Source organism: Doryrhamphus excisus, linkage group LG2, assembly GCF_037039965.1.
Source record: "Doryrhamphus excisus strain RoL-2023G ecotype Guam linkage group LG2, RoL_Dexc_Guam_v1.1, whole genome shotgun sequence".
NCBI lineage: Eukaryota > Metazoa > Chordata > Actinopteri > Syngnathiformes > Syngnathidae > Doryrhamphus > Doryrhamphus excisus.
Window position 1 is genome coordinate 2,089,386 of NC_136358.1, and position 21,762 is coordinate 2,111,147.

The following is a 21,762-nucleotide window of genomic DNA, read 5'->3' on the forward strand; positions in this document are numbered from 1 at the left end:
GCATATAATAAATCGGAATTATGTGATTATATTCGGGGGTTATATGGGCTGGATTAGATTTTTGCAGCGGTCAAGACCCCCCTCTACCCACTGTGCAAATTATGTAATATTTGAAATAGTAGTTTCAATCACAGAGACTGATGCACACACTGGCTATGAACGTCTTTAATGTTTCCCAAATCAGAATCACAGCATACAGTGGATAATAACCTCTAAAGTAAACAGAAACATCATCACCTCAATTATATTTTTTTCTACTTTTTAAAATCACAATTTCCCCCAAAATGTTGTTATGCAACCATTTTTTTCTTAACTCAAATCCTGGGTTTCTGATTTGAAAAGTTAACAAAGACAACAGGTGCAACTTTGCATGGAATAGGAGCAGGAAGTTCATGCGTATAGACAATGTGTGTGTGTGTGTGTGTGTGTGTTGGCTCTTGTGTGCTTGCAGGTACCATTGACTTCCAATTGATGACTTTGTTTTATTCATGGTAACATAGTCCCTTCATCGCTGACATAACACAGTGTGCGGACGATAACATCATAACTGTTAAGATCTCAATAATACGTGTCGAGGCATCTTATGGTATCAAAGCCCTCATGACCCACTTTAAAGTGGCTTCATGTAAACATGACTACATGGGAAGTGAGCTAATGTCTAATGAAGGGCCTCGTCTCGCTTTGAAGGTTCTCACCATGAACCACTGGCAGGTTCCCTTCACCTCCCCATTGTGTGGGTTAACTGGCAGAAAGGCAAAGATGGCTTATACGTGACATGTTCCCAAAACTATGCATATATGTTTTAATCTGAAGGTGTACTTCCAAAGTAAGAGCATAAAGGAAGGTAATTAAAGCAATGTAGTATTTTTTCAAACAAACCAGTATGATGCACTTCTGCTACAGTGACTTTCCAGTGTGGAATGCTACAAAATGTCCACATGGCCCAAAGTGGTTATGAGAACAAATGAAAGTCAAGATGGCGGCCCTTTCTTTGCAAACTGCACCTGTTGTCTTTTGTCGTCACAAATTTTATTTCATTCATTCACTCAAACAAACAAAAAAAAAGATAAAAACTGACAAGAAACTTAATATTTACAAATATTTCTATCTGTTTGATTCTTACACTTAAAAATGTACAGTTTTGATTCTCTTGCAGGTTTTGTATGTCTTGTGTTCATCTCCCATTTGTAGACATCCGTTGCGTTGGCGCCCTCCAGTGGCGGTTTATAAAATAGACAAGGATTTAAAAACAGCCCAAACTCCAAAGGCAGCTGTTTGTTCTGTCCTGTCGTGTCACCTCACGGCCCCTTGTTCGCTCTGACCTCGCAGGGGTACGAAAAGCATGGATCATCCGGAGGACGGAATAGCAAATGTATCATCTCAGCAAACACAGACGATACAAAGATGGCCGTGCCTTTTAAGCGTTGCATCGGTGAGTCCACTCGTTTAAGGCTGTCTGCAAAGTCTCTTCCTTGGCAGCCATCTTGTCGGCTTCTGAAGCACATCCAAGTAGACTGCTTTGTGTTTTCATTGTGCACATATCTCTTTGCTTGCAACATTCTCAGACAGAGGGGAATACAACAAAGAAGAAATCAAACAAAACAGGCTAGCGCACAAGCAACACCGCCACCAAGAAAAAGGGCAGAATACGGCTCACTTTCCAGCACACTCCCTTTTGTTCCGGTTCCATGTTCCACGTACGCGGGGCCTATGTGTGCTTTCAGTCCTCTCACCCAAACCTTCACTGTGAGGAAGTAGCCCAAGTCGGGAACCATGAAAACGAGTGGGAAGATCATGCCTGTCTCCCTCTCCGCATAACATTATTACACACACGCTCGGGGTCGGTGCACAAACCCAGTCTGGACCAGGCACACAGGAAGCCGACAGTGGACGTGCGAGATACAAATGCACGATGGCACAGAAAAGGCAGTCCCAGTCATACGAATGGGCTTGCTGCTGGTTGCATCAGCACAACAGAAGCGTGTCTGTCTAAATATCAACATGAAAGATGGAGGAGATGAAGACCAACGCTTTGTTTTTCCTGAACCAGGTGAAGCGCTTTTGTCGGTTTTGGGGGAATCGTGCGGATACAGTGTCCTCCATCCTTGTGTTCCTTCTATTAAAAATAATTCATGCATAGTTCCCCCACTGCAAAACAATAGACTTTCTCCTTTGTACACATATATAACTATATATATAATTTCTCTATATCTATATTTTCAGCAAAAACAAGTCATTGCACATAAAAAACAACAATTAAGGACATGTTTGAAAGAAAGTGACAAGCGGTGAAAGAAAAGAAAAACACAATCAAGGGCCAATTTGGCACTTTTATCAGTGGACAGTAAATATTGTATTTTTTTCTCTTCTTTGTCAGAATGCAAACACTGAACTTGGCACCAAGAATGCTGGTTGACTAGAAGTAGAAGTTAAAGATGACCCCCTTTCAACCGATGGAGGACTGGAGAGAGGGTCATATGTCAACAGCAGCGGGGATACGATGATGGAAAGAATAACACACACACAGGAATGAGATAAAGAGAGATGACACTGCAGTAAAAAAAAAAAAAGGCGAGAGGTCCCTTCAAGAAATGGCAAGGGGCTCTGGTCTGAAAAACCCTCCATGAAAAGAGTAGTTTCTCCCAAACTGGTCATGGTTGCTGCCTTGCAGTTCAGTTGCATCTCCGCATTCCACCATTGGAGGGCGCTGCTAAGCTTGGCAGCACATTACAGAGGAGGTGGAGTAGTTCTCGGAGAAACTAAAGAGTCACCAAACCACTCACCCAGGGGACTTCTAGATGGTTAGCACGGCCAGACGTCCCGGTCCCTTGGTGCTGCTGCGCAGGGTCATCTGGTACTATACCCTGGTGGTGGAGTGGGGGTGCGGCAGGGTGTTGTTGTGGCCCGTCGAGGGGAAGGTGTTGAAAGCATGGAGGGGTTGCATGCTGGTGATGGTGCTGGGGATCATGGTGATGGTGTTGGGCGTCATCAGAGGCACGTCATCTGGGGCCCGGCGCAGCGCCAGTGTGTAGTCAGGGGGGCACGAGGGCCGCAGAATGTCGTGGGGCCGTAGGGGCTCCATATCGTGGTGAGCGTCGTGTTCGGAATGCTTCATCTGCAGGGACATGATCTCCTCCTCCTGGCTGTGGGCCAGGTCGTTGGCGGGGCCGCCCCGCTGAGGAGAGAGACGGTGGCGCCGCATCTCGTGCCTCTTGTCGCGCTTGTAGTAGAGGGCGGCAAAGGCCAGGATGTTGAGGAAGAGGAGGGATGCTCCCACGGCGACGGTGACGCTCAGCTCGGTGGAGTAATCACGGGTGTCTCCGGGAAAAAGAACCCGAGGTGGACGCTCAGAACTATCAGGTTCTGGGTCATATGGGAAGGTAGGATATGGGCGGTGAGTGGTGCGAGGGCCTGTAGTTCTAGTTCTGGGGGTACCGGGGCCGGGGCCTGGTGGGGAGCGGGTGGTGGTTGGAAAGAGCTCCTCGTGCAAATTATGGAGATGGGGCACCAACTCCAACCAGAAGGCCACCTTGTTGGCCCTGTAGTTGTCTCTGACACGGGGTTTCAAGCCGATGTGGAGGTATTGCTTGTCTTTGGAGTTGAACTTGGTCCAGATGACTTCTTCGAAGCGGTTGGGCTTGGTGTGGATGAATTTGGTGTCCTGGGGCACCGGCAAGTTGGGATCCCTGGTGGAGGACCAATCAATGGGACAATGTCAGTTTCTGGACTCAAAACCTCTACTGTGGACTACTTGATGGCTCAAAACCTGGTTAGTAAGACTTCTACCAAAACAAAAGATACACCTTCACGGTGACCTTCGAGGGGTACAAACGTTACCCTTAAAAGAATTCGGAATGCTTACCCAGTCTTGGCAAAGTTGGTCCAGTAGGTCATTACCACGGCGCTTAGCATCACGTCATTCTTGGAGAAGTTACACGGGAACAAGTCCGTGGCGCCTATCATGGGCACTCCGAAAACATACGGTATCTCGTCTCCGTGGGCGGCGTCAGCCCACTCGGGCCGCGTCTCGGTCTGGCAGTGATGGTAGAAGGTGTAAAAGTAAACGGGCGACTGGAACTCGGCGTGGAGTTTGGCGGTGGCCACGGCCGGGGCCACCCACTGGTGGTCTGTAAACAGCGCGAGCAAGGTCTTTCGCCGCATGTCGCCATTGTCCCTGTCTGCCCAGTCGGTGTACATGAACTTGATGGTCTCCCTCAGGATGTCTTTGCCTGGAGGACAAAGTGTGGTACGGGAGAGGGGGGCAAAATCAGACAAAATGAAGATGGTCAAGAGAGAGGTAGAAAAGGTCTCTGAAAGACTGACAGGCTGCCCGTCAGCCGTCAGATCTGTTCGAAACCACCATAGTCTGGTGGATGATGAGAGGCGGCATTAGTACCCACAGAGGCTCAAAGGCCAAAGCATGGACCCTCCCGCCCCCTCACGGTACTGCATGAGAGGCTTCTTTGTATTCCGCAGCATTCCAACCAACCTCGGTTGATTTACTTCATCTTTTCCACGCTTTAAACCGCTGCTAAGTCATTCTCATGTCGTTGTTTATCTCTCACCTTCGGGATAGCCGTAGAGGTTGTCCACAAAGTTGGAGATGGTGTAGTCAAACGCGGCGGCCGAGATGCCGTCGTTGTCCTCGCTATCGTCCACAAACTTCAGACCCTCACCTTGATTCACACCGATTAGCATGTCGTAGTTCAGAAACTCCCCCTAGTGGCAAAAGGTGGATAGGATACGGTCAAAGCTAAACATTCCCACAAGTGGCAAATATACAAAACAGGGGGTCTCCGTGATGGATTTTTATTGCCCCCTGCATATTTTCAAATTTCAAAAAAAAAAAAAAATTAAGTTAGGGATAACGTAATGAGAAAATGTTGAAATATTAATAGTATTAACAATACTAACAATGCAGTCGTTCCTTGTCACTTCATGATTTGAATTTTGGGACAAAATATGTCTAATACATACAATGTGGTTGAATACAGCCTATTGTTATTAAAAAAAATGCATATTAATGCAAATTTTACATATCGATTTAAAAGGCATTCAGAAAACTCATTCAAAAATGCTGTGAATGATATGTAGTATTCTACACTGGTCACTAGGTGTCAGTAATGGTACTGTAATGTTCGATGAGACGTCATTACCAAATCTAACAGGCAAAATAACCTCTACTAGAAATCCCTAATAAAAACAGGCTACTGTTGCTAGAGTCCAAACTCAACTCTGAACCTTCAACATCAATTCTTGTCCAACCGCCACTCAGCTCCTCGAAGGAACACATTTATAGAAACACACATGAGCCTTATTTATGACTTAAATGGCTTATTTCCTCTTATTCCGTCTGCGATATTGGGTTATATGACTTTAAAGGTGATTATAGGGGTGCTATTTTCTGCCTAGAGGGCTCTAATAATGTTAAAACCTATATTTTGAAGGTCTTAAACAGGTTTGTGATGCTCTAGCTACAAAAATATTCCATTGATAGGAATCAGACTCTGCAGAAATCCTTTGATTTTTTTTTTGTTCAGTATGCAGCCCTCGGTGGAAAACCCCAGGTAAAAGGTCTTTGATGGTTTTTGTACATGCTGTCATGACAAACATGTGCACCAATTTCCTCTCAAGCGGAAACGGTTGGATATTTCTTACTCTCCAGGAGGGTTTTTGAGGGTTGAGTCCAGGAGCCATAAAATGTGTTTTTGCCAGGATTTACATACTAGCAAAAGTAACTGAGATTTGGATTTTTCTCCTTGCACCTCTCAAAGGAAAAAAGTTAGAACTCCATCCCTGAGCTTACAGGAAATAAACGTCACCTGCTGCATGAGAATCTCAGGATCGTCAGGCACCACGTCTCCGTCCACCACAGGACCAAAAGCGATGTGGTAACGAGCCGGCTGGATGTCCTGGTCCACCAGCTCCCTGAAGTTCTTGCGTCTAAGGCAGTCCACCAGGTCAGCGGTCTCGGTGTAGGTGCAGCCCACCTTGCGGGCCAGGATCTTGGTGTACTTCAGGGGCTGGTAGTTGACCGACCAGCTAGAGATGGCTGTTCCACTTTGGGCAATGGCTCTGTGGAAAAGCCCTGGAAGGAGAAAGAAACTCCTGTTGGACTTTTACACCATGAATGTTGTCAACGTCATTAACACACAAGAGTAATCAATCCTTCCATTTGCAGTTTTTCAAAATGTCTTCAAAGCTGTCACATGGAGCCTAACGAGAATTTGGGACGAGCTGTCCTCCTCTAACCGTGGTGGTCTCGCTCGGCGTCTTCAAGTCTCTCGGACTCTTTAGTTCTGTCGCTCCCACTGCCCAAGTGGCTCGTTAGGGGAACCGCCCGCATCACTCGTCTCCCCTCGCATGCTCTTTTTCTTTTTCCGCTTCAGAGTAGTGGCCGGTGAATTATTAAGCCCCCTTTCCCTCGGAAATCAATTATAAGACGAGAAGTTATGGAAGCAGACGAGATGGGAGATTTTCTTTAAAACGACTTTCTTTCTGGGATTCTTGTAAGAGTCTATTTAGCTGCCACGTCAGATATGCTATCACTCTCCCTCCGTTTGGGACACGACTGCTGGGAAGCGGGGTGGATGATGTACTTCTTACCTGGCACCCCTGGAAGAGGAAACGGGGGAGGGAGGGAATGACAGACACACAGCATCAATGCTGATGATGAAGATGATGGCTGTGATGTGGTGATAACAATGAAGCAGACAGGCGACGTCGGTGTTTGTTTTTCCCTTGTTAATACGTGTTAGCATTCCGCTGCAGATGGCGTGAGCCTCCCTGATGAATGAACACAAGTATTGGGTCAGTTACTTGTCAAATTTACAAAAGGGACACTTTAGTAGGATTTTGGACGAAAAGTTATTCCGTAATAAGCAACAAATGTTTAATGATATTCTGTACGAAAAGCAAAAACCACATTGACTACAACATTTATTATGTTATTTCAGTAAAATGTCACATTTTTGTAGCAAAATATCATTCTTGGACTGACTGACTCACTCTGGCATACACAGTTGTTGACATAACCAAAACAGAAACCGAAACTCGTCATTGCTATTGACTTGTGATTTTGTTCAGAGACATGTCTACTATCTTCTAATACAAGCATCAAGGTGACTATAGGGGTGTTATTTCATGTCTACAAGGCTCTAATAAATAGGTTACATATTCTCCAACCACAACAATTTCTATCGCGGTTGGAACTAATAAGGGACGACCGTACTGCCTTGCTTTTATTTAGAGGAAGTCACTCTGCACACGTGTTAATGCTGTGTAAGCATGCATGTTGACGTCATCGTCAAGCGGCACCCTCAACGGAGTTCCTTTCAATCTTTGTCGATCTGCTGTCAATCTCCTATACGTGTGAGTTTTACGCTATTTACTTGTGACTTTGTTCAGAGACATGTCTACTATCTTCGCTAATACAAGCATCAAGGCGACTATAGGGGTGTTATTTCATGTCTACAGGGCTCTAATAAAAAAGTTATATATTCTCCAACCACAGCAATTTCTATCGATCTATCGCGGTTGGAACTAATTCATTGCAAAATAAGGGACGAGTGTACTGCCTTGCTTTTATTTTGAGGAAGTCACTATGTACACTTTGTTCAATATTGACGGGTAGTTGACATAATCAGGACCACCTTACTCTGTACTTTTATATCTACGAACGCTACGTAGCGTACAGTATATGTGTTTCATGAGTACAGTGTTGTAAATTTGAAAATGATGTGTTTTGGGGTTAACATGATGGGTTAAAAGGTTGTGAAACATCCACATCCTGGACATCCACACGGACAAAAAGGGAGTGAAAGTTTTCATGCAACACACACACAAAGCAGCGTTTGAGCATCAACACGCTTGAATCTCGTTCATGTTTCTGTCTTTTGCAGTTTGCCTCTCACGTCACAAAATGAAGAGTGTTTCACGAGAGGGGAGTGGGGATTGGGTGTGTGGGTGTGGGGGGGTGGCTGATCAAAGGCGCATGATATTGTTTGGCTGTGGGTCAGCGGCTGTTCAGATCCGACTCCAGAACAAAGTGGATTGCTCCGTGGGCCTCTCGCTATACCGCCAAGGCCCCTCTGGGTGTGTGTGTTGTGGCTAATGGGGAGCAGGAGGTTAGATGGATGTGGGTTTTTGATGGAGCCAAAAGCTCCCTGTAGCAGGGCAATGGACCATTAACAGAGCCAGGGGGCCAGGTAATGGGGGTGGGGGGGTGGGACGGGTAATGACCCCTGTCAGTCCACGGACAAGGACATGGCCCGAATCAAACGTGGAGTCACTAGAGTTTCCATTGGGTTTTGAACTCTCAAGAGCATCAACTTCTTACACTTGTACATGTACAAGAACCAGTACAAGAACCAGGGTGTACATGGATGCATGCAGAGAGGAGATTGTTCACCAAGCACCTCCTCATCATCAAATAGACGTAAGAAGACAATCTTTACCCTTAATGATGGTCACGACAGTCCAGTCCTGAGTGTAGTGTGTTGTAGCCGCACATAGGAGCTGATCAATGAAAGCTTTGCATGTTTAAAAATGTGCAAAATTGATGCAACGAGTGCAACGAGGACTATGTCTCATGAGCAAAATGGCACTCATGGTTGCGTGTTTGCCTTCATGGATATGCAGAATATATGCAGATGATCTGAACACACAAAATAACGGGAGGAGGTGATGCAAATGTAATCATTTAGCACGCACAATGTGATTCATCAAAGCTGGAACATTTCCGCGGCTGGTATTTTTTGCATGTTTTTTTAGCACAGCAGGTGCAGACTGGCCCAGCGTTGCGCACGGCTGGGGTGATTATCGGCGAGAAGGAGTGAAGGTGCAATGACAGATGACGGAGAGAGAAGAGAAAAATCTTCCATTCTCTTGTCAACATATTTGTACGGGGAGAAATAAAAATAGTAGCGACATGTGGTCTATCCAGCGATGCCATTTCTCTGCTACTGTAAGGGCTGATTTGGAGCCAGTCACAAACGGGAGACATGTCATTTCGCCTATGGAAGGACTCCTTGTAACACTGCATGTGGATTTCACCTGGATATGCAGCTACAGTATCTAAGTCATTTATAAGTAGATAACCAGTTATGTCAAACACGTTTTACAATGACTATTTTTCATGCATACAGTTCTAAATGCACATCAATGACGAATTACAGGATAAATGAACATATAAGGTTTCTTTTACCTTCCCCAAAGACACAATGTAGCAGCGAGTTAGCACACAAACACCCTCTTCCTGTTTTGACTGGAGTTATTTATTATTCAGTGTATCTCGCCTTTTTTTTACCTTATCAAAATGCAGGCCATTTTGGGTAACATTATGTGTTATTGTCATTCTGTTCACTATCATGGGTCATATTTTCCTTAGTACTATTACAATATAATGTATATGTTTCATTCCAGTTAATATCACCGTGGTTGTTATGGTCTTTTATAACAATCATAGACATTTGCTGATGTAGTTCTGTTTGTTTTTGATGTTCTGTTATTGCCGTTCCTTGTCTTCTTGTCTCTCTTTGTTTTTTTTTTTTTCTTCTTTTCTATCCCCTCCTGCTCTGGTCTGGTTTTGTGTATCTGTATGTGGATTTAAAATTGATTTCTGCATGTAAAAGTATAATTGTAAAACTATATTAAAGTGTTTTGTGTACACATTTTTAATTTTTACATGATTTCATACGGGAAAAATTCATTCAGTTACCGCTTGTTTTGTTGGAGGACATTCTAGAACAAATTAATGACACTAAGGTTCCGCCGTGTGTCCAATATTTCTGTTTGCTCACACAAATTATTATTTGGGATAATGAATTCGATTTATATAGCACTTTTCAAGGTACCCAAAGCACTTCACAGTGAAGTGAAGTCATGATTCAGTCCTCGGTCACACACTGGTGGTGGTAATCTTCATTTGTATCCACAGAAACGTTTGCCACCACACCATCTCTGACCAGCACCCAACACAGGGATCTTAGTAGATCCGTCCCACAGTGGATCCTTCTGTGTCTTTAGAAACGATTAATGCTACACTTCAACCAAGAATCCTCACACTGTAAACCATTTGGGTTATTTGCTATTACCCCTAATTAGACCCATATGAGATATGTAGATGTACCAAATAAACCGCTAGGTCTTATTGCATAAGCACAGCTCGCTTGGCAGCATTTACCCTCCGAGTGGTGTGACAGGATGAGGAGGTTAACGCAGGACGCCCCAGCTCCTGACCCAAAGATGGTGATCCTCTCCGGGTCTCCTCCAAAGTGGCCGATGTTCTCGTTGAGCCAGCGCAGCGCCTGAATCTGGTCAAGCAGGCCGTAGTTGCCTTTGGCCGACTGGTCGCCGGTGCTGAGAAAACCTGCACGGAGACAAATGCATCAAGGACGTCAGCGTGCACGGCTAATCGCTGCTTTGCTTGTGAATGTTTCACTGTGTAAATAAACTCTCTGACATTTGGCTTGATGATTAATCGTTGTATGTCTTCGATTGTTGCGCCAAAGCAGGGAATATTTTCAATTTAAACATCCATTAATAGAAGTCTTCGAGATGCTAATGGCGCTCCTCATTAGGGCTTTAATAAAAGTAGGAAAGGTCATCCATTAAATCCATACAGTGAAGGTCAAGCACTGGCATACAGTGATTATTGGCGCTAATTTAAAGTTAGCACAAGCATCAATGAAATTGCCCCATTTAATTAAATACATATTTTACGGTTTTACTATTTCTAGCTTTCATTAAAAATTACGAGTGGACATACACTATGACAAAAGCTGGAAATACAGGCGACCAGTGATTTAATTAAACCTGGAAGCTGGTAAAAATGGGACGGATTGGGGAGCATGAAAAAAAAACCATAGCTCTCTTTGACGTTATGCTGACATACACATTTGTTGACATAACCAAAACAGAAACCGAAACTAGCCATTGGCATTTACTTGTGACTTTGTTCAGAGACATGTCTACTATATTCGCTAATACAAGCATAAAGGTTACTATAGGGGTGTTATTTCATGTCTACAGGGCTCTAATAAATAGGTTGTATATTCTCCAAGTGCGATAGACAGACATTTTTGCAGTTGGAGAATATATATCTAATTAATTGTTACAAGTGCCGACCGTACTGCCTTGCTTTTATTTTGAGGAAGTCACTATGTACACTTGTTAATGCTACACAGCCACAGAACCGATGCCGCTGCCAAAGACATATTTATACGACTTGGAGGATCTTAATCATTGCTGCTAGCAACACAAGCAGGGGGTCCCCAAACCCCCAAAAGTACTGGAGCCTATCCCAGTTGTCTTCGGGCGAGAGGTGGGGTACACATAAATAGGCATTTTCCTTCATGAACTTCCAAAGCGAGTACTTGAGCACCTCTTCTCTCAAAAGTGGAGCAAACAGTATTTGTTAGGTGCTCAAACAGGCTCCATGGCCACTTATTACAGTATTACAGTTGACAACGCTAACGTAGCTATGTGCTACAGTGCTAACATTAGTCATTTCTTTAACAGCATCACGCTAGGCTAGCCTGTTCCCTGAAGATAAACACATTAAAAGAGAGCATGTTTGGTGCAGGGGCGAGTAATGCAATAGTTACTTTTAGTAACTAAGTTTAGTTTAGTTAGTTACTGGCAGCATCCTTCTACCAATATATTTACCATCTTTCCTCTTAACATGTCCCAACCATCTCAGTCTGGCTTCTCTGACTTTATCTCCAAGGCCTCTAACATGTAATGTCCATCTGATCCTATCCATCCTGGTCACTCCCAATGAGAACCTCAGCATCCTCATTTCTGCTTCCAACAGTTCAGCTTCCTGTCTCTTTTGGTATATATATACAGTCATGGAAAGTCAGTTTCTTGTTCATTTTAATGCCTGGTACAACTAAAGGTACAACAAAAATAGCCCATAAGAGTAAAATGTTTATAATCATCATCATCATCTGTCCAAAGAAATGCACCTATGGTTGTATCAAGCATGCAAGTGAAGAAATAAAGTGATGAAACAATGATGGTCTCATCATTTTTTCTGTATATACGTCTATATAGCCCAAGAACACAATATGCCTCAAAAAATCAGTCAAAAATCATCAAAAATGACCTGCACCGAGAGGTAACAAAGCAGGTCTTAAAATGCTGCAGGCTCACCCGGCAATTGAGTATTTCTGTAATATATAACATGATGTAGAGTGAGCAGAACAGCAGCTGTCCACTTCAGCCATTCTTCAGCCGAGCGCACTCTCTGTAATCTTACAAGACATTTGGACAAAAGTGATGGAGGAACGTGTGCAAGATGAAAGTGTAGCATGAATAGTCTTTAAAATGGCTGTGGTAAGGAGAGAGAGTAGGATAGTGGGTGTTCTGTCAGACCCAGATAGAAGAACAGCGTTTAATCTTGCTCCAAGACACCAGGGGTCGGATCACGCTCACACAGACACACACACACACACACACACACACATGGACGCCGATCAAAGGATCTATCTCCTATACAATGTAAATACACTTGTGCCTTTTAAATATTTGCACTTTTGAACACAAAAATGCTGCATGGACATCCTTGAAATGGCCATTAAAAGCAGGCCCTCAAAAACCAGGCTATGATAGAAATAATGTCATATTGCAATGATTGCATACTGAATTGCATATCAGAACTTATTTACTCTATTCTATACATTTGCGAAAAAAAAGCACGTGTTTGTTCCTTAGCAGGTGTTCCTTTCAAGCTTTGTCGATCTGCTGTCAATCTCCAAAACGTGTGTGTTTTACGCTATTTACTTGTGACTTTGTTCAGAGACATGTCTACTTATCTTCGCTAATAATACAAGCATCAAGGCGACTATAGGGGTGTTATTTCATGTCTACAGGGCTCTAATAAAAAGCAAGTCCCACTTTGACTACAACATTTATTATGTTATTTCAGTAAAATGACAAATTTTTGTAGCAAATTATCATTCTTGGACTGGCTGACTCACACTGACATACACAGTTGTTGACATAACCAAAACCGAAACCGAAACTCGCCATCGCTATTTACTTGTGACTTTGTTCAGAGACATGTCTACTATCTTCGCTAATAATACAAGCATCAAGGCGACTATAGGGGTGTTATTTCATGTCTACAGGGCTCTAATAAAAAGCAAGTCCCACTTTGACTACAACCTTTATTATGTTATTTCAGTAAAATGACAAATTTTTGTAGCAAAATTATCATTCTTGGACTGGCTGACTCACTCTGACATACACAGTTGTTGACATCTTCGCTAATACAAGCATCAAGGCGACTATAGGGGTGTTATTTCATGTCTACAGGGCTCTAATAAAAAGCAAATCCCACTTTGACTACAACATTTATTATGTTATTTCAGTAAAATGAAAAATTTTTGTAGCAAAATTATTATTCTTGGACTGGCTGACTCACACTGACATACACAGTTGTTGACATCTTCGCTAATACAAGCATCAAGGTGACTATAGGGGTGTTATTTCATGTCTACAGGGCTCTAATAAAAAGCAAGTCCCACTTTGACTACAACATTTATTATGTTATTTCAGTAAAATGACAATTTTTTGTAGCAAAATTATCATTCTTGGACTGGCTGACTCACACTGACATACACAGTTGTTGACATAACCAAAACAGAAACCGAAACTCGCCATCGCTATTTACTTGTGACTTTGTTCAGAGACATGTCTACTTATCTTCGCTAATAATACAAGCATCAAGGCGACTATAGGGGTGTTATTTCATGTCTACAGGGCTCTAATAAAAGCAAGTCCCACTTTGACTACAACATTTATTATGTTATTTGAGTAAAATGACAAATTTTTGTAGCAAAATTATCATTCTTGGACTGGCTGACTCACACTGACATACACAGTTGTTGACATCTTCGCTAATACAAGCATCAAGGCGACTATAGGGGTGTTATTTCATGTCTACAGGGCTCTAAAAAAATCTAAAAGATCTATCGCGGTTGGAACTAATTCATTGCAAAATAAGGGACGACCGTACTGCCTTGCTTTTATTTTGAGGAAGTCACTATGTACACGTTGTTCAATACTGACGGACTAACTGCTTGGAAATGATGTGTTTTGTGGTTAACATGATGGGTTAAAAGGTTGTGAAACTGACATAGCGTCGGAAGCACACGCTCTCTCGCGAATTGCATATCAGAATTGCTTGACTCTATTCTATACATTTGGAAAAAAACATGACAAAATGACATTACGGAGAGTAGAATATGAAAATGTGGAAGTTGCGTGCACGTGTTTGTTCCTTAGCAGGTGTGCACCCTCGACGGAGTTTTGTCGATCTGCTGTCAATCTCGTGTGTATACGTGTGTGTTTTACATCATTGTGCTCTCAATATTGTTGTGATGTTTTCTCAAGCTGTGCGTGTCATCGTGTGTACGTGAGAAAGCAGGCCAGCCCCCAGCAGAGCTTACTTATGTGTGTGTGTGTGTTAAACATGCAACGGTATTGCTTTGGATCACTCTTTATGTGGTTGGCTGCTTTTGGAACATCTGCATAGTCACTTTTGACCATTTGAATGAAAATTATTTGTCAAAACGCACATACCTATTGTGCTATTATTTTTCAGGCAAATTCACCACATGGTGGCGCTGTTATTAAGTCAGACTGACGTAAAATTTCTTTATGATGCTTCACCCAATCAACAGCAAATTTAGGACACATCTTAAGGGGAGTGACAAGGACATGTGTGTAAAATCTGAGCATGATTGGTTGAAAAATTGCGATCTGGCAGAATTACCAACTAATCGTCCATAAGTCATTGACCATTCATTCATTCATTTTCTCCTGCTTTTTCCTCACGAAGGGGGTGCTGGAGCCTATCCCAGTTGTCTTCCTCACATTCATACCTATGGACAATTTGGAGTGGCTAATTAACCTAGCATGTTTTTGGAATGTGGGAGGAAACCGGAGTACCCGGAGAAAACCCACGCATGCACGGGGAGAACATGCAAACTCCACATATAGGGTGGAATTGAACCCTGGTCTCCTAGCTGTGAGGTCTGCGCGCTAACCACTCGACCGCCGTGCCGCCCACCATTTGTCTAATGATTCTAATAATGTGTAGTGATCTTTATTACATTTATGGCAAATATTACAAAGCCCAACTTATAGGCGGGAACACAGTAAAAGTCATGTGACTGAGCGATATTGGCGATCCATCATGCCCCTTACAGCCCAGAGGTACAATAGCATATCACAAGCACCTCTTTTTTTGTGCATTTCCTTCCTCCTCAAACCAGTTTATCCATCATGTTGCCGCCCCTCGGTGACAGCGTGCAAAGTCATGGGGTAATGATGGGTGAAATTCCGGGTGGGGTGCAGCGAGGCAGGTCCGACACAATGTATGAGGTGTGCACACGGGGATTGGGTTTAAACACCGCTGTTTTTTAGGATGTTAATGCCGCTACGTGTATCGGGCCTCTCCAATATTATTAAAATCTTGAAATTTCTGCTTTTTAATGCTTGAATTGTGCTCAAAAGTGCTTGAAATTCTGGTATTGGACCTGATTCAAGTGTGCAGGTGTACCTAATGCAGCGGGCACTCTGGTTGCATGGTGTGTAGGAGCTAAAAGTAGACCGCTGCTATTGCGCTACATGCTTGCAAAATGCTGCAATACTTCAAACGGCGCTGGCCTACATACTGCCGCCCCTCCTCTTCCTCCTCCTCCTCCTCCACCTCCTCACAATCGGCTACAATTTAGCTGAGCTTGGAGACTGCTCAGCTCGCTGTCATTCATGTTGTTTTGGTCACATTTTGCCATAGAATGACAATAATATTTATCGGACTGCAACACCTGAGTTTGATGAGGCCGCTTTTTCAAAATAAGAGAGTAAAAGACCTTTTCATCAAGATATGCATTTGGTTTTTCGTCTCGCGGGGCACTGTCATTAAAATATGCAAATGACAAACGACAGAATTTACTCATCAGAGGAAGACAAATGAAAACTTTGAAGGGGATAGTCAGATAAGGCCACTCAAGATGTTTTCTTATGTACATGATTAGTTTAGCTTTTTTAAAAAAAAAAAGTCTTTTGATTGTCCTCTTCTCGCACGGTCTGATTAATTTCACCCACCATATCCATTAACGACATTCTAATTGGCATAAAAACAAAAATGATGTGTAAACCTACTTCAGATCATATCTTGCTTTTATGTCCAAAAAAAGTAGTAAGAAGTGAGAAAGGGAACATGTCATTTTTTTTAACTTGATTTAAAATGCATGAGATAATAAGATGTAAGTTACAAGGATTATTCAAGAGAACCAATGTTGTAGTAGCGGTCAGGTGATGATGCCGTATAGAAGTTCATTGTACTCAACATTTCCAGGTCAACTTTTTGGCAATTAGACTAGAAATTGCACATTTTCTGAAATCTCAATGGATTTCCTCAAAACTCTGCAAAATACATTTTTATGTTCATTCGAAAAAAAATTGAATTCCAGCCAAATTGATATTATGAATTTAAAATTTCCCATTCAAATTTGATGCACCCTAATGCACATGGAAACTCCACAGAGAGATGGCCAAGGGTGGAATTAAACTGGGGTCTCTGAGCTGTGAGACCTGCGTGCTAACCACTTACATAACTTAAACAACAGTACGGCAAGCGTAACACACATCAATTTAACACAACTGAAGAGCAACTTTAAAGTGCTACTTCAAATGCATCTGTTGCCATTTTGTGGCGTTTATAAAACAAAAACTACATCTGGAGGTTGATGACCCAACACTAATTAGAGACCTCATTAGAGACCTCCTGGTTATTTGCACTTATAGACCACTCCCCCGATGATTATCGAAATGTTTACTGTAGTTCAGTTGCTGTTTTCTCCTGTTTGGCCTGAAAGCAGCCCACACAGTAAACAATTGATGCGTGCATAAAAAGACAACATCAAGCGTACTAGCATATTATCAATGGCTTTTGTATTGTTGTCCAAACAACATTGACAGTAGTAGAAAGTAGTAGTGCAACACGGTGATAGTGCCGCTGGGACAATATTTATTGTGCAAGAATGCCAAAAAAAAAAAGGCAAGTCGCCATGCTGGTAAAGTACATCATCCGTTCTACCAGTTGAACGGTTTTAAAGCCTAAAAGCCTTATTCATCAAGTCTGAGCAAGACGGTTCAAACACTATAGCGTTCTCCTTGACCTTCATAATTATGATATGTTCTCTATTAAATGGCCAAATTACGTAAGCTTGACAAATGACATCTCTAGCGTGTTTTCAAGTTCAAGGACGAAGAATGCTAACAAAGGTGTCATTTTCCTACGCCTTGCAGAGGAACAATAGGGCAACGAAGCGAGCAATTTGCGGGGCACAAAGCGAGCGCGCTTGTCGAGACATCTTTTACAGCGTTCTATCTATTACCTCACCCTTTTTTGTGAGGAAATAGACCATGTCTGAATAGTCCTATAAAGGCACGTTTCCACAAAGCACCGCCCCTCTCTTCAGCTCGTCGGCGTACATTGCGGACACTGCGCTATAAATCGGTTGCTTTCTCTGTAAAGAATATTAAATACATTGTCGGGCTGTAAACATGAGCTCAAGTGCGATCGATCGGCTGCTTGTCACCGAAAGGGAGAGCAAGAAATCAGTGGTGGCCGACCCCGGTTGGCTGCTTGTAACGACCACCAGCTTTAATCACCTGATGCGAATGCAGTTAAATAGATTTGGTCACAGAGCAAATAAATACTTGCTATACTGTATGGACAAGTTGGAACAACATAACAGTATATGGATGCCATCAATGTGGCTTCTTTATGGCTCGTTGGACCAATCAGCATCAAATGTGCTTGGCAAAATTTACAATGCGTAACATTAAGTTGTTGGACTTGAAATATTGCAATTACCGATGAACTTCCTGTATTTAAAATGTTGACACTTACACTATAAAAACATCTATCCATCTATTTTCTATACCGCTTATTTTCACCAGGGTCACCGGCATGATGGAGTCTATCCCAGCTGTCTTCGGGTGAAAGGCGGGGTACACCCTGGACTGGTGGCCAGCCAATCACAAACAATAGACAAACAACCATTCACACTCACATTCATACCTATGGACAATTTGGAGTCGCCAATTAACCTAGCATGTTTTTGGAATGTGCGAGGAAACCGGAGTACCCGGAGAAAAAACCCACGCACGCACAGGGAGAACATGCAAACTCCACTTGGTGGAATCAAACCCGGGTCTCTTAGATGTGTGGCCTACACGCTAACCATTCTCCACTGTGCAGCCTGAATTAAATCAATTGAATGAAATATTGTAAAATCCTGTGTCTTTCCAACTATGAATGTCATATAGTGATTAACTCATCCTATAGTCATGATTAATCACCATTTTCCCGGAAAAAACCCACGCATGGGGAGAAGATGCAAACTCCACACAGAGATGCCCGAGTGTGGAATCGAAATTCGTTTTTTTTATATATTTAAAAAACAAAAACTATACTTTGAATTAAAGTAAACAACATCTATTTATTCTAAATAATTGAAAAAGTCTCATCTTATTGAGTTTGTTTATTTATTTTAGTTCATTTTGTCATTTTATACTTAAAAAACCCAATTTGATGAATAATAGGTGGTCGTCAACCACAATACAGTAAAAAAAAAATACAATAGCGTGAGGGTTGAGAGTGATGACTGCATATATATGCAGTATTTTATTTAACTCATTCACTACCAAAGACATATATATATGTTTTAAGTTTTTTTTTTTTTCACGCAAGGCACAAAGATGTGATGCAACTCTACAATAAAAGAGAGCATGTTTGATGCAGTTTTTGGCTGAATAAACGACCACTAGGTGGCAGAAGTGCATTTTTATAAGAACTCAGCCTGCATCTCGTCCATTGAAATACATGCTGCACAGCAACCAGGAATTAAAGGCATCTCGCTGATGGAATTTCATGCATTGAAAGGAAATAGAATGATTTAATAAATATATTTCCCAACACAGGAGCAACAGAACCAATGTTGTAATATCAGTAATACTTGGACTTGCCAGCATTGGCAAGTCCAGCGAACAAACGTTCAAACGTTCATGACTTCCACACCAACCGCTGAGTTGCAATATTGCAGAGATAAATAAAGCTGCTGGATGCTGACCACGGCGGTTTTTAATTAGAGACCCAAGGCGGTTATTGGCCTTTCTTGATCACACGCCCATGTTGTTGTTTGTTTTACGTGTGTGTTTGGAAATTCTGTGTATTCTGGCAACTAAAGGGTTTAGGTGTTATCTATAAGCCACATTATGGATTGTCCTAACTACCCTTGGTGATCGCAGTTTGCTTTTACTATTTTTCCGCCACACTGACTGCCCTTGTAAACAATGTTGTCCTCCAAGAGATTAGCACACTAAACCCAATGAAGAAAAGGTTTTCTTTTGGGAAAAGAAGGTTCCCCTCGGCTTTTGGAAGCCACTGCAATGGAGAAACTATACTTAAACTCACACTCAGTTTTGAAGAAGTGTTAAAAATAAGAGCGGGAGTGAAAGTAACGCATGTAGTCAAAAAGAAGTTTGGTGAAATATTGAAAGGTAGCGCGAGGCTGACATTCTGACTGCCATCAAAGATGTGGAAAGGCCTTGATGAATAATTCATGAAGCGACATGAAAAAGATGCAAGGCAAACTGGAAAGGGAGTTTTCTCATGCATACTTGTAAAAAAAAAATAATATTTTTTTAAGAAGAAAATATACAATGTTGCGATTTAGAATTGAAATCAACGTGAAGGCCTAAAAGTTTACCAGACGGTAAGAGAAGCGCATTAAGAGAAATGTCTGATGCTGGAATCTTTTGAAGATGAATTACACTTGAAGCGCAGAGCAGAGCGGTTTCATCTTTAAAGCTCATGAGTGTTTTTCTTTTGGCCAAAGTTCTAGAAAGGTTGGAAGCAGCAGAGCAAACTGGGAAATGATTGGAGTCAAGCTCACTTTGCTGCTTTCTGCTGAAGCGCCAAGCCATGACATCCATCTTGCAGGCCCGTCTATCACCCCCTCCACCGCGCAGCCCCATTAACTTTGGGCTGTGTCTCCAATAGAATACTTCTGTCGGTACACTTCAATACGTGTACTGTGTACACTTTGTACTTTATTCCTGAGGGTGCAAATTCTGACAGCGTAGTGCTGTCCCAAATCCATTTTACCTTTGTTGTGCACATTCCGCCATTATGACACGATAGTGACCATTGAGTGTGACGAGCAGCGTCTCGGGTGGAATATTTCCATCAGTACACTTCAATTTGTATAAGATGGCTGCGTCGCAAAGTGCATACTTAGATACTTCATCTGCTTCCAACACCTCACTCCCAAAGACGTACAGTATTATTATGTATTTTAGGTTTTTTTTAAGAGGTATTGATGCAACTCCACAATAAAAGAGAGCATGTTTAATTCAGTTTTAAGCCGAAAAAAGAACCACAAAGTGTTGTTTGCATTATTTATGTTGTGGCATCATTGTTTAGAGATTTTGGCTAAATATATATGGCTAAATCTATGGCAAAGTAAAATTTTTCACAAAAAGCTGTGTGAATGAATATGCAGCAGGCTCATAATGATGGAATCCATCACAAAAACTACATGGAAAAATTATGAAAAAAATGAAACATTGCATATTTTATTAGTAGTATTTTTCTCTCTTTTAGCTAATATCAAAGAATAATATTACTGCATCAATGCAAATAACTTTCCATAGCACGACGGTTTCTCTTGCTTCCTCTTCTTCACCAGTCCTTCTATGCATCGTTGGCAAGTCAGGACTTGGACTTATTTGGCCTCTAATTACTTCTCCCACTCTCCGCACAATCCAATCACTCACTGATTATAATGTGAAAATGACGATGGAGGCCATTAAAGACAGAGCGGCTGGGAGTGAGTGGGGAGGAGTGGATAAGAAAACTAATAAAACAGAAACATTACTTGAAAACATGAAAACATTTAAAGTCCTGCTTTTTGCTTAACGGCAGGTGTGCCCTCCTGACAAAAACCTGGCACGACACAATTATTAATTATTGTCAATGCTGACGTCTGAGTCTGTCTTTGGCTTATTTTCCACAGCTTGGAGACCCGGGTTTGATTCCGCTCTAGGGGATCTCTGTGTAAAGTTTACATGTTCTCCCCGTGCATGCGTGGGTTTTCTCCGGGTACTCCGGTTTCCTCCCACATTCCAAAAACATGCTAGGTTAATAATTAGCGACTCCAAATTGTCCATAGGTATGAATGTGAGTGTGAATGGTTGTTTGTCTATATGTGCCCTGTGATTGGCTGGCCACCAGTCCAGCGTGTACCCTGGCGACATGAGCGGTATAGAAAATGGATGGATGTTTACTATATTGGGTGATACAATTGTAAAAGTGACTTTAGGGTGTTAGTTCATGTCTAGAACGGCTGGACGGTAAAAACCAACAGTCATAAGCCGGCTTAATATGCTCTAACTATGAAAATATCCAATTTATTGAATCGTACTTCATTGAAATTCATTTACCGCGGTCCGGTCTGGAACCGATTAACTGCAATAAACGAGGGACAACTGTATGCCGTATGCATGTTATATATCATTTCCCCAAATCTTAAGACAGGAAGTAGTGAGAGAATATACCCATGTACAATTTGTGTTTTTGTTTGTGCATTTATTCATTTTATTTGGGCCAGCGGGGGGGTGAAGAGAGGTGCAAATTCTGCATAGTGGTGCTAACAAAAGCCTCAGGGCTTGCATTGT

The 21,762-nt window shown here is 42.3% G+C and overlaps 1 protein-coding gene across 3 annotated transcripts in view; it reads right to left on the bottom strand.

The window, feature by feature from the left end:
* Positions 1–113: 113 nt before the first annotated feature.
* nlgn2a (neuroligin 2a) overlaps positions 114–21,762 on the bottom strand; it is a 91,667-nt gene continuing 70,018 nt past the window's right edge. For 2 of the 3 annotated variants that reach the window (XM_078795161.1, XM_058069096.2), the window contains 5 exons: positions 10,184–10,369; positions 5,823–6,088; positions 4,566–4,719; positions 3,863–4,229; positions 114–3,686 (listed from right to left, as the gene is read on the bottom strand). In XM_078795161.1, the coding sequence (XP_078651287.1) occupies positions 2,858–3,686; positions 3,863–4,229; positions 4,566–4,719; positions 5,823–6,088; positions 10,184–10,369 (1,802 nt within the window). In that variant the 3' untranslated portion in view covers positions 114–2,857. The remainder of the gene's footprint in view (positions 3,687–3,862; positions 4,230–4,565; positions 4,720–5,822; positions 6,089–10,183; positions 10,370–21,762) is intronic. The other variant, XM_058069099.2, reaches the window with a different exon arrangement.